This window comes from Coturnix japonica, chromosome 17, assembly GCF_054131305.1.
Source record: "Coturnix japonica strain WE chromosome 17, WE-NBRP24, whole genome shotgun sequence".
Classification (NCBI taxonomy): Eukaryota; Metazoa; Chordata; class Aves; order Galliformes; family Phasianidae; genus Coturnix; species Coturnix japonica.
Window position 1 is genome coordinate 169,983 of NC_140679.1, and position 14,329 is coordinate 184,311.

Consider the following 14,329-nt stretch of genomic DNA (forward strand, 5'->3'; position numbering starts at 1 on the left):
GTGGATATGGGGGGATATGGGGTGGTTATGGGGGGATATGGGGTGGATATGGGGTGGTTATGGGGGGATATGGGGTGGATATGGGGTGGTTATGGGGGGATATGGGGTGGATATGGGGTGGTTATGGGGGGATATGGGGGGATATGGGGTGGTTATGGGGGGATATGGGGTGGTTATGGGGGGATATGGGGCGGCTATGGGGTGGATATGGGGTGATATGGGGGGATATGGGGTCATATAGGCAGGTCAGATGTGGGGCCGCTATGGGGCAGCTATGGGGTGGATATGGGGTGGATATGGGGTGGATATGGGGCAGCTATGGGGCGGCTATGGGGTGGCTATGGGGTGGTTATGGGGGGATATGGGGTGGATATGGGGCAGCTATGGGGCGGCTATGGGGCAGCTATGGGGTGGTTATGGGGGGATATGGGGCGGCTATGGGGCAGCTATGGGGTGGCTATGGGGTGGTTATGGGGGGATATGGGGGGATATGGGGTGGTTATGGGGGGATATGGGGTGGATATGGGGATATGGGGGGGATATGGGGGGTTAATGGGGGGATATGGGGTGGTTATGGGGGGATATGGGGTGGATATGGGGTGGTTATGGGGGGATATGGGGCGGCTATGGGGTGGTTATGAGGGGATATGGGGCGGCTATGCAGCTATGGGGCAGCTATGGGGCGGCTATGGGGCGGCTATGGGGCAGCTATGGGGCGGCTATGGGGCAGCTATGGGGCAGCTATGGGGTGGTTATGGGGTATATAGGGTCATATAGGCAGGTTATGGGGGTATATGGGGTCATATAGGCAGGTTATGGGGGGATATGGGGCGGCTATGGGGTGGTTATGGGGTATATAGGGTCATATAGGCAGGTTATGGGGGGATATGGGGGGATATGGGGCAGCTATGTGGCAGCTATGGGGCGGCTATGGGGTGATATGGGGCGGATATGGGGTGGTTATGGGGGGATATGGGGTGGATATGGGGATATGGGGGGATATGGGGATATGGGGTGGATATGGGGTGGATCTGGGGTGGTTATGGGGGGATATGGGGTGGATATGGGGTGGTTATGGGGGGATATGGGGCGGCTATGGGGTGGTTATGGGGGGATATGGGGCGGCTATGCAGCTATGGGGCGGCTATGGGGCGGCTATGGGGCAGCTATGGGGCAGCTATGGGGCTGCTATGGGGCGGCTATGGGGCAGCTATGGGGCAGCTATGGGGCGGCTATGGGGCAGCTATGGGGTGGATATGGGGTGGTTATGGGGGGATATGGGGGGATATGGGGCGGCTATGCAGCTATGGGGCGGCTATGGGGTGATATGGGGTGGATATGGGGCGGCTATGGGGCAGCTATGGGGAGATATGGGGTGGTTATGGGGGGATATGGGGTGGATATGGGGGGATATGGGATGGATATGGGGTATATAGGGTCATATAGGCAGGTTATGGGGGGATATGGGGGGATATGGGGCAGCTATGTGGCAGCTATGGGGTGGATATGGGGTGATATGGGGGGGATATGGGGTGGATATGGGGATATGGGGGGGATATGGGGGGTTAATGGGGGGATATGGGGTGGATATGGGGTGATATGGGGGGATATGGGGCGGCTATGGGGTGGTTATGGGGGAATATGGGGCGGCTATGCAGCTATGGGGTGGCTATGGGGCAGCTATGGGGTGGCTATGGGGTGGTTATGGGGGGATATGGGGTGGATATGGGGATATGGGGGGGATAAGGGAGGGATATGGGGGGTTAATGGGGGGATATGGGGTGGTTATGGGGGGATATGGGGGGATATGAGGTGATATGGGGGGATATGGGGCGGCTATGGGGTGGTTATGGGGGGATATGGGGCGGCTATGCAGCTATGGGGCAGCTATGGGGTGGTTATGGGGGGATATGGGGTGGATATGGGGATATGGGGGGGATAAGGGGGGATATGGGGGGTTAATGGGGGGATATGGGGTGGTTATGGGGGGATATGGGGTGGATATGGGGTGATATGGGGGGATATGGGGTGGATATGGGGTGGTTATGGGGGGATATGGGGCGGCTATGGGGTGGTTATGGGGGGATATGGGGCGGCTATGGGGTGGTTATGGGGGGATATGGGGTGGATATGGGGATATGGGGGGTTAATGGGGGGATATGGGGTGGTTATGGGGGGATATGGGGTGAATATGGGGTGATTATGGGGGGATATGGGGCGGCTATGCAGCTATGGGGCGGCTATGGGGTGATATGGGGCGGATATGGGGGGATATGGGGTGGTTATGGGGGGATATGGGGTGGATATGGGGATATGGGGGGATATGGGATGGTTATGGGGTGATATGGGGTGGATATGGGGTGGTTATGGGGGGATATGGGGTGGATATGGGGTGGTTATGGGGGGATATGGGGCGGCTATGCAGCTATGGGGCGGCTATGGGGCAGCTATGGGGTGGCTATGGGGTGGTTATGGGGGGATATGGGGTGGATATGGGGATATGGGGGGGATAAGGGGGGGATATGGGGGGTTAATGGGGGGATATGGGGTGGTTATGGGGGGATATGGGGTGGATATGGGGTGATATGGGGGGATATGGGGTCATATAGGCAGGTCAGATGTGGGGCGGCTATGGGGCAACTATGGGGTGATATGGGGTGGATATGGGGTGGTTATGGGGGGATATGGGGGGATATGAGGTGGTTATGGAGTGGATATGGGGTGATATGGGGGGATATAGGGGATATGGGGGGGTTATGGGGGGATATGGGGTATATAGGGTCATATAGGCAGGTTATGGGGTGATATGGGGGGATATGGGGTGGTTATGGGGTGGATATGGGGTGGATGTGGGGATATGGGGTGGTTATGGGGGGATATGAGGTGGATATGGGGGGATATAGGGGAATATGGGGTGGATATAGGGGTATATGGGGGGTTAATGGGGGGATATAGGGGGGATATAGGGGGATATAGGGTCATATAGGCAGGTTATGGGGTGGTTATGGGGGGATATGGGGTGGTTATGGGGGGATACGGGGGGATATGGGGTGGATATGGGGATATGGGGGGTTAATGGGGGGATATGGGGTGGATATGGGGCGGCTATGGGGTGATATGGGGTGGATATGGGGGGATATGGGGTGGATATAGGGTCATATAGGCAGGTCAGATATGGGGCAGCTATGGGGAAGCTATGGGGTGGATATGGGGCGGCTATGGGGCAGCTATGGGGTGATATGGGGTGATATGGGGTGGATATGGGGTGGATATAGGGTCATATAGGCAGGTCAGATATGGGGCAGCTATGGGGCGGCTATGGGGTGGATATGGGGCGGCTATGGGGCAGCTATGGGGTGATATGGGGTGGATATAGGGTGGTTATGGGGAGATATGGGGTGGATATAGGAGGATATGGGCTGGTTATGGGGGGATATGGGGGGATATAGGGGGATATGGGGGGATATGGGGTTTATATAGGGGATTATTCTCACTGTCTCTCTGCCCCACATCTATGGGTCTGCCCCACATCTGACCTTGTTTCTCTCTCTCTGCCCCCTAACTAACACTGTCTCTATGGGTCTGCCCCATATCTATGGGTCTGCCCCCCATCTATGGCTCTGCCCCATAACTAACACTGTCTCTCTGCCCCATATCTATGGGTCTGCCCCATAACTAACACTGTCTTTCTTTCTCTCTCTCTGCCCCACACATCTATGGGTCTGCCCCACATCTGACCTTGTTTCTCTCTCTGCCCCACACATCTATGGGTCTGCCCCACATCTGACCTTGTTTCTCTCTCTGCCCCACACATCTATGGGTCTGCCCCACATCTGACCTTGTTTCTCTCTCTGCCCCACACATCTATGGGTCTGCCCCACATCTGACCTTGTTTCTCTCTGCCCCACATCTGACCTTGTCTCTCTCTGCCCCACATCTGACCTTGTTTCTCTCTCTCTCTGCCCCCCATCTATGGGTCTGCCCCCCATCTATGGGTCTGCCCCACACATCTATGGGTCTGCCCCACATCTGACCTTGTTTCTCTCTCTCTCTGCCCCCCATCTATGGGTCTGCCCCACATCTGACCCTTGTCTCTATGTGTCTGCCCCCCATCTGACCTTGTATCTCTCTCTGCCCCACATCTATGGGTCTGCCCCACATCTGACCCTTGTCTCTATGTGTCTGCCCCACATCTGACCCTTGTCTCTATGTGTCTGCCCCACATCTGACCCTTGTCTCTATGTGTCTGCCCCACATGTGACCTTGTCTCTCTCTCTGCCCCACATCTGACCTTGTTTCTCTCTCTGCCCCACATCTGACCTTGTCTCTATGTGTCTGCCCCACATCTGACCTTGTCTCTCTCTGCCCCACACATCTCTGGGTCTGCCCCCCATCTAACTCTTATCTCTCTCTGCCCCACATCTATGGGTCTACCCCACATCTGACCTTGTTTCTCTGCCCCATAACTAACACTGTCTCTCTGCCCCATATCTCTGGGTCTGCCCCATATCTCTGGGTCTGCCCCACACCTGACCTTGTCTCTCTCTCTGCCCCACATCTATGGGTCTGCCCCACATCTGACCCTTGTCTCTGTGGGTCTGCCCCCCATCTGACCTTGTTTCTCTCTCTCTGCCCCACATCTATGGCTCTGCCCCACACCTGACCTTGTATCTCTCTCTGCCCCACATCTGACCTTGTCTCTCTCTCTCTCTGCCCCCCATCTCTGGGTCTGCCCCACACATCTCTGGCTCTGCCCCATAACTAACACTGTCTCTGCCCCATACGTGTGGGTCAGGTTGGGGTGCAGCACGTGGTGATTTACATCAATAAAGCCGACGCTGTGTCGGACCCGGAGCTGCTGCCGCTGGTGGAGCTGGAGCTCAGGGAGCTGCTGGCACAGCTGGGATATGATGGGGACAAGACCCCCGTGGTTGTGGGGTCAGCGCTGTGTGCACTGCAGGTATGGACCCATAGCTGCCCCATAGATACCCCATAGGGACCCTATAGAGACCCTATAGAGACCCTATAAGAACCCCATAGGGAGCCATTGAGGTCCATTGGGATCCATTGAGTCCCATTGAGACCCATAGGGACCCCATAGAGACCCCATAGAGACTCCATAGGGACCCCATACAGACCCCATAGGGAGCCATTGAGTTCCATTGGGATCCATTGGGACCCATAGCTGCTGGCACAGCTGGGATATGATGGGGACAAGACCCCCGTGGTTGTGGGGTCAGCGCTGTGTGCACTGCAGGTATGGACCCATAGCTGCCCCATAGAGACCCCATAGGGACCCTATAGAAACCCCATAGGGACCCATTGAGATCCATTGAGATCCATTGAGTTCCATTGGGATCCATTGGGACCCATAGCTGCTGGCACAGCTGGGATATGATGGGGACAAGACACCAGTGGTTGTGGGGTCTGCGCTGTGTGCACTGCAGGTACGGACCCATAGGGACCCATAGAGACCCTATAGGGAGCCATTGAGTTCTATAGGGACCCATTGAGTCCCATTGAGTTCCATTGGGATCCATTGAGTTCCATTGAGACCCATAGCTGCCCTATAGAAACCCATTGAGACTCCTTAGAGACCCCATAGCTGCCCTATAGGGACCCCATACAGACCCCATAGGGAGCCCATAGGGACCCATTGAGTTCCATTGAGTCCCATTGAGTTCCATTGAGTCCCATTGATTTCCATTGGGACCCATACCTGCCCCATAGAGACCCATAGAGACCCCATAGAGACCCATTGAGTTCCATTGGGATCCATAGGGACCCATAGAGACCCATAGAGACCCATAGGGACCCCATAGGGACCCCATACAGACCCCATAGGGAGCCATTGAGTTCCATTGGGACCCATAGCTGCTGGCACAGCTGGGATATGATGGGGACGGGACCCCCGTCGTTGTGGGGTCTGCGCTGTGTGCATTGCAGGTACGGACCCATAGGGACCCATAGCTGCCCCATAGAGACCCCATAGGGACCCATTGAGTTCCATTGGGATCCATTGAGTTCCATTGAGTTCCATTGGGACCCATTCAGTTCCATTGAGATCCATTGAGACCCATAGGGACCCCATAGAGACCCTATAGGGAGCCATTGGGATCCATTGAGTCCCCACAGCTGGGATACGATGGGGATGGGACCCCCGTCATTGTGGGGTCTGCGCTGTGTGCACTGCAGGTACGGACCCATAGCTGCCCCATAGCTGCCCCATAGCTGCCCCATAGCTGCCCCATAGCTGCCCCATAGGGACCCCATAGGGACCCCATAAAGAACCCATAGGGACCCCATAGAGACCCCATAGGGACCCCATAGGGAGCCCATAGAGACCCCAAAGGGAGCCCATAGGGACCCCATAGAGACCCCATAGCTCTCCTATAGCTGCCCCATAGGGACCCCATAGCGACCCCATAGGGACCCCATAGAGACCCCATAGAGACCCCATAGGGACCCCATAGAGACCCCATAGGGACCCCATAGAGACCCCATAGAGACCCCATAGGGACCCCATAGAGACCCCATAGGGAGCCATTGAGTTCCATGGGGACCCATAGCTGCTGGCACAGCTGGGGTACGATGGGGACAAGACCCCCGTGGTTGTGGGGTCTGCGCTGTGTGCACTGCAGGTATGGACCCATAGGGACCCATAGCTGCCCCATAGCTGCCCTATAGCTGCCCCATAGAGAGCCCATAGGGAGCCATTGAGTCCCATTGAGTCCCCACAGCTGGGATACGATGGGGACGGGACCCCCGTCATTGTGGGGTCTGCACTGTGTGCACTGCAGGTATGGACCCATAGCTGCCCCATAGACACCCCATAGCTGCCCTATAGAGACCCTATAGAGACCCTATAAGAACCCCATAGGGAGCCATTGAGGTCCATTGGGATCCATTGAGTCCCATTGAGACCCATAGGGACCCCATAGAGACCCCAAAGAGACCCCATATAGACCCCAAAGAGACCCCATAGAGACCCCAAAGAGATCCCATATAGACCCCAAAGAGACCCCATAGAGACCCCAAAGAGACCCCATATAGACCCCAAAGAGACCCCATAGAGACCCCAAAGAGATCCCATAGAGACCCCATAGGGACCCCATAGAGACCCTATAGGCACCCCATAGAGACCCCATAGAGACCCCATAGGGACCCCATAGAGACCCCATAGGGAGCCATTGAGTTCCATTGGGATCCATTGAGTCCCATTGAGACCCATAGGGACCCCATAGAGACCCCAAAGAGACCCCATAGGGACCCCATAGGGACCCCATAGAGACCCTATAGGCACCCCATAGAGAGCCCATAGAGACCCCATAGAGACCCCATAGAGACCCCATAGAGACCCCATAGGGACCCCATAGAGACCCCATAGGGAGCCATTGAGTTCCATTGGGATCCATTGAGTCCCATTGAGACCCATAGGGACCCCATAGAGACCCCAAAGAGACCCCATAGGGACCCCATAGGGACCCCATAGAGACCCCATAGAGACCCCATAGGGACCCCATAGAGACCCTATAGGCACCCCATAGGGAGCCCATAGAGACCCCATAGAGACCCCATAGAGACCCCATAGAGACCCCATAGGGAGCCATTGAGTCCCATTGAGTTCCATTGGGACCCATAGCTGCTGGCACAGCTGGGATACGATGGGGACAAGACCCCCGTCATTGTGGGGTCTGCGCTGTGTGCACTGCAGGTACGGACCCATAGCTGCCCCATAGACACCCCATAGAGACCCCATAGGGAGCCATTGAGTTCCATTGGGATCCATTGAGATCCATTGAGTCCCATTGAGTCCCATTGAGTCCCATTGAGTCCCATTGAGTCCCATTGAGATCCATTGACTGCCATTGAGTCCCAGTGAGTTCCATTGGGATCCATTGGGACCCATAGAGACCCCATAGGGACCCCATAGAGACCCCATAGGGACCCCATAGAGACCCCATAGGGACCCCATAGGGACCCCATAGAGACCCCATAGGGAGCCATTGAGTTCCATTGGGATCCATTGAGTCCCATTGAGACCCGTAGGGACCCCATAGAGACCCCATAGAGACCCCATAGGGACCCCATAGAGACCCTATAGGCACCCCATAGGGAGCCCATAGAGACCCTATAGGCACCCCATAGAGACCCCATAGGGACCCCATAGAGACCCCATAGGGAGCCATTGAGTTCCATTGGGATCCATTGGGACCCATAGCTGCTGGCACAGCTGGGATATGATGGGGACAAGACCCCCGTCATTGTGGGGTCAGCGCTGTGTGCACTGCAGGTACGGACCCATAGCTGCCCCATAGCTGCCCCATAGAGACCCCATAGAGACCCCATAGAGACCCTATAGGGAGCCATTGAGTCCCATTGAGTCCCCACAGCTGGGATATGATGGGGATGGGACCCCCGTCATTGTGGGGTCAGCGCTGTGTGCACTGCAGGTACGGACCCATAGAGACCCCATAGGGACCCCATAGAGACCCTATAAAAACCCCATAGAGACCCTATAGGGAGCCATTGAGTTCCATTGAGTTCCATTGAGTCCCATTGAGATCCATTGGGACCCCATAGAGACCCCATAGGGACCCCATAGCTGCCCTATAGAAACCCCATAGGGACCCTATAGAAACCCCATAGGGAGCCATTGAGTTCCATTGGGATCCATTGAGTTCCATTGAGTTCCATAGGGACCCCATAGAGACCCCATAGAGACCCCATAGGGACCCCATAGGGACCCCATAGGGACCCCATAGAGACCCCATAGGGACCCCATACAGACCCCATAGGGAGCCATTGAGTTCCATTGGGATCCATTGGGACCCATAGCTGCTGGCACAGCTGGGATATGATGGGGATGGGACCCCCGTGGTTGTGGGGTCAGCGCTGTGTGCACTGCAGGTACGGACCCATAGCTGCCCCATAGCTGCCCCATAGGGAGCCCATAGGGACCCTATAGAAACCCCATAGGGACCCATTGAGTTCCATTGAGTCCCATTGAGTCCCATTGAGTCCCATTGAGTCCCATTGAGTTCCATTGAGTCCCATTGAGTCCCATTGAGTCCCATTGAGTCCCATTGAGTCCCATTGAGTCCCATTGAGTCCCATTGAGTCCCATTGAGTTCCATTGAGTTCCATTGAGTCCCATTGAGTTCCATTGAGTCCCATTGAGTCCCATTGAGTCCCATTGAGTCCCATTGAGTCCCATTGAGTCCCATTGAGTTCCATTGAGTTCCATTGAGTCCCATTGAGTTCCATTGAGTCCCATTGAGTCCCATTGAGTCCCATTGAGTCCCATTGAGTTCCATTGAGTCCCATTGAGTCCCATTGAGTCCCATTGAGTTCCATTGAGATCCATGAGTCCCATTGAGATCCATTGAGTTCCATTGAGACCCACTGAGACCCATAGGGACCCATTGAGTTCCATTGGGATCCATTGGGACCCATAGCTACCCCATAGCTGCCCCATAGAGACCTCATACAGACCCCATAGCGACCCATAGGGACCCACTGAGTTCCATAGGGACCCATACCTGCCCCATATCCCACCCCATAACCCCCTATATATCCCCATATCCCCCCCCATATCCCACCCCATAACCCCCCTATATATCCCCATATCCCCCCCATATCCCACCCCATAACCCCTCTATATATCCCCATACCCCACCCCATATCCCACCCCATAACCCCCTATATATCCCCATACCCCACCCCATATCCCACCCCATAACCCCCCTATATATCCCCATATCCCCCCCATATCCCACCCCATAACCCCTCTATATATCCCCATACCCCACCCCATATCCCACCCCATAACCCCTCTATATATCCCCATACCCCACCCCATATCCCACCCCATAACCCCCTATATATCCCCATACCCCACCCCATATCCCACCCCATAACCCCCTATATATCCCCATATCCCCCCCCATATCCCACCCCATAACCCCCTGTATATCCCCATACCCCACCCCATATCCCACCCCATAACCCCCTATATATCCCCATATCCCCCCATAACCCCCCCATACCCCACCCCACACCCCATATCCCACCCCATAACCCCCCTATATATCCCCATATCCCACCCCATAACCCCCCTATATACCCCTATATCCCACCCTATATCCCACCCCATATCCCACCCCATAACCCCCCTATATATCCCCATACCCCACCCCATATCCCACCCCATAACCCCCCTATATATCCCCATACCCCACCCCATATCCCACCCCATAACCCCCCTATATATCCCCATACCCCACCCCATATCCCCCCATATCCCACCCCATATCTCTCCATAACCCCCCCATACCCCATATCCCACTCCATAACCCCCCCATACCCCATATCCCACCCCATAACCCCCCTATATACCCCCATATCCCACCCATAACCCCCCTATATATCCCCATACCCCACCCCATATCCCACCCCATAACCCCCTATATATCCCCATATCCCACCCCATAACCCCCCTATATATCCCCATATCCCCCCATAACCCCCCCATACCCCACCCCACACCTCATATCCCACCCCATAACCCCCCTATATATCCCCATATCCCACCCCATAACCCCCCTATATATCCCCATATCCCCCCATAACCCCCCCATACCCCACCCCACACCCCATATCCCACCCCATAACCCCCCTATATATCCCCATATCCCACCCCATAACCCCCCTATATACCCCTATATCCCACCCTATATCCCACCCCATATCCCACCCCATAACCCCCCTATATACCCCCATATCCCACCCCATATTTCACCCCATAACCCCCCTATATACCCCTATATCCCACCCTATATCCCACCCCATATCCCACCCCATAACCCCCCTATATCCCCATACCCCACCCCATATCCCACCCCATAACCCCCCTATATATCCCCATACCCCACCCCATATCCCCCCATATCCCACCCCATATCTCTCCATAACCCCCCCATACCCCATATCCCACTCCATAACCCCCCTATATATCCCCATATCCCACCCCATATCCCACCCCATAACCCCCCTATATACCCCTATATACCCCCATATCCCACCCCATAACCCCCCTATATACCCCCATATCCCACCCCATAACCCCCTTATATACCCCCATACCCCACCCCATAACCCCCCTATATACCCCCATATCCCACCCCATATCCCACCCCATAACCCCCTTTTCTGTCCCCCTTTATAGGGTCGTGATCCGGCTTTGGGTCGGGATTCAGTTCTGCAGCTGCTGGACGCCATCGACACCCACATCCCACTGCCCACAAGGGACCTGCAGCGCCCCTTCCTCATGCCCATCGAGGGCGTCCACTCCATACCAGGTACTGCCCCATAGCTGCCCCATAGAGACCCCATAGAGACCCCATAGAGACCCTATAAGGACCCCATAGGGACCCATTGAGTTCCATTGAGTCCCATTGAGTCCCATTGAGTTCCATTGAGATCCATTGAGACCCATAGGGACCCTTTAGAGACCCCTTAGAGACCCTATAGAGACCCCATGGCTGCCCCATAGCTGCCCCATAGAGACCCCATAGAGACCCTATAAGGACCCCATAGGGACCCATTGAGTTCCATTGAGAGCCATTGAGATCCATTGAGTTCTATTGAGATCCATTGAGACCCATAGGGACCCATTGAGTTCTATTGAGATCCATTGAGACCCATAGGGACCCCTTAGAGACCCCATAGAGACCCTATGGAGACCCCATAGCTGCCCCATAGCTGCCCCATAGAGACCCCATAGGGACCCCATAGAGACCCTATAAGGACCCCATAGGGACCCATTGAGTTCCATTGAGTCCCATTGAGTCCCATTGAGTTCCATTGAGATCCATTGAGACCCATAGCTGCCCCATAGAGACCCCATAGAGACCCTATAGAGACCCTATAGGGACCCCATAGGGACCCATTGCCCACCAGGGACCTGCAGCGCCCCTTCCTCATGCCCATCGAGGGCGTCCACTCCATACCAGGTACTGCCCCATAGCTGCCCCATAGAGACCCCATAGAGACCCTATAGAGACCCTATAAGGACCCCATAGGGACCCATTGAGTTCCATTGAGTTCCATTGAGATCCATTGAGTTCTATTGAGATCCATTGAGACCCACAGGGACCCCTTAGAGACCCCTTAGAGACCCTATAGAGACCCCATGGCTGCCCCATAGCTGCCCCATAGAGACCCCATAGAGACCCCATAGAGACCCTATAAGGACCCCATGGGGACCCATTGAGTTCCATTGAGAGCCATTGAGTTCCATTGAGTTCCATTGAGACCCATAGGGACCCCATAGAGACCCCATAGAGACCCTATGGAGACCCCATAGCTGCCCCATAGCAGCCCCATAGAGACCCCATAGGGACCCCATAGGGAACCATTGAGTTCCATTGAGTTCCATTGAGATCCATTGAGTTCTATTGAGATCCATTGAGACCCATAGGGACCCCTTAGAGACCCCATAGAGACCCTATAGAGACCCCATGGCTGCCCCATAGCTGCCCCATAGAGACCCCATAGAGACCCTATAAGGACCCCATAGGGACCCATTGAGTTCCATTGAGAGCCATTGAGTTCCATTGAGTTCCATTGAGTTCCATTGAGTTCCATTGAGTTCTATTGAGATCCATTGAGACCCATAGGGACCCCTTAGAGACCCCATAGAGACCCTATGGAGACCCCATAGCTGCCCCATAGGTGCCCCATAGAGACCCTATAGGGACCCACTGAGATCCATAGGGTTCCATAGGGACCCCATAGGGACCCATTGAGTCCCATTGAGTTCCATTGAGATCCATTGAGACCCATAGCTGCCCCATAGAGACCCCATAGAGACCCTATAGAGACCCTATATGGACCCCATAGGGACCCATTGCCCACCAGGGACCTGCAGCGCCCCTTCCTCATGCCCATCGAGGGCGTCCACTCCATACCAGGTACTGCCCCATAGCTGCCCCATAGAGACCCCATAGAGACCCCATAGGGACCCATTGAGTTCCATTGAGATCCATTGAGTTCTATTGAGATCCATTGAGACCCATAGGGACCCCTTAGAGACCCCTTAGAGACCCTATAGAGACCCCATGGCTGCCCCATAGCTGCCCCATAGAGACCCCATAGGGACCCCATAGAGACCCTATAAGGACCCCATAGGGACCCATTGAGTTCCATTGAGATCCATTGAGACCCATAGGGACCCCTTAGAGACCCTATAGAGACCCTATGGAGACCCCATAGCTGCCCCATAGCTGCCCCATAGAGACCCCACAGGGACCCCATAGGGATCCATTGAGTTCCATTGAGACCCATTGAGTTCCATTGAGACCCACTGAGATCCATTGAGACCCATAGGGACCCCATAGCTGCCCCATAGTTGCCCCATAAAGACCCCATAGGAACCCATTGAGATCCATAAGGTTCCATTGAGACCCATAGGGACCCCATAGAGACCCCATAGCGGCCCCATAGAGACCCCATAGGGACCATTGAGTTCCACCGTGGCACGGTGGAGCTCCCCCTATATCCCCCCATATAACCCCATACCCCCCCATATAACCCTATATCTTCCTATATAACCCTATATGTCCCCCCATATAACCCCATATCCCCCCATATAACCCCATATCCCCCCCATATCCCCCCCATATAACCCCATATAACCCCATATAACCCCATATCCCCCCATATAACCCCATATTCCCCCCATATAACCCCATATTCCCCCATATCCCCCCCATATAACCCCATATAACCACATATCCCCCCCATTTAACCCCATATAACCCCATATCCCCCCCATATCCCCCCATATAACCCCATATCCCCCCATATAACCCCATATATCCCCATATATCCCCATATAACCCCATATAACCCCATATAACCCCATATCCCCCCATATAACCCCATATATCCCATATAACCCCATATAACCCCATATAACCCCATATAACCCCATATAACCCCATATATCCCATATAACCCCATATAACCCCATATAACCCCATATAACCCCATATAACCCCATGTAACCCCATATAACCCCATATCCCCCCATATAACCCCATATAACCCCATGTAACCCCATAGAACTCCATATCCCCCCGTATAACCCCATATAACCCCATATCCCCCCCATATAACCCTATATAACCCCATATCCCCCCATATAACCCCATAACCACCCCATATAACCCCATATACCCCCATATACCCCCATATAACCCCATATAACCCAATAGAACCCCATAGAACCCCATAGAACCCCATATAACCCCATATACCCCCATAT

The 14,329-nt window shown here is 54.8% G+C and overlaps 1 protein-coding gene across 5 annotated transcripts in view; it reads left to right on the top strand.

The window, feature by feature from the left end:
• Nucleotides 1-14,329, top strand: part of LOC146757966 (elongation factor Tu, mitochondrial) — a 50,729-nt gene that overhangs the window by 12,734 nt on the left and 23,666 nt on the right. For all 5 annotated transcript variants that reach the window (XM_085518215.1, XM_085518217.1, XM_085518216.1 and 2 more), the window contains exons 6-7: nt 4,796-4,960; nt 11,228-11,360. In XM_085518215.1, coding sequence (XP_085374341.1) covers nt 4,796-4,960; nt 11,228-11,360 — 298 coding nt within the window. The remainder of the gene's footprint in view (nt 1-4,795; nt 4,961-11,227; nt 11,361-14,329) is intronic.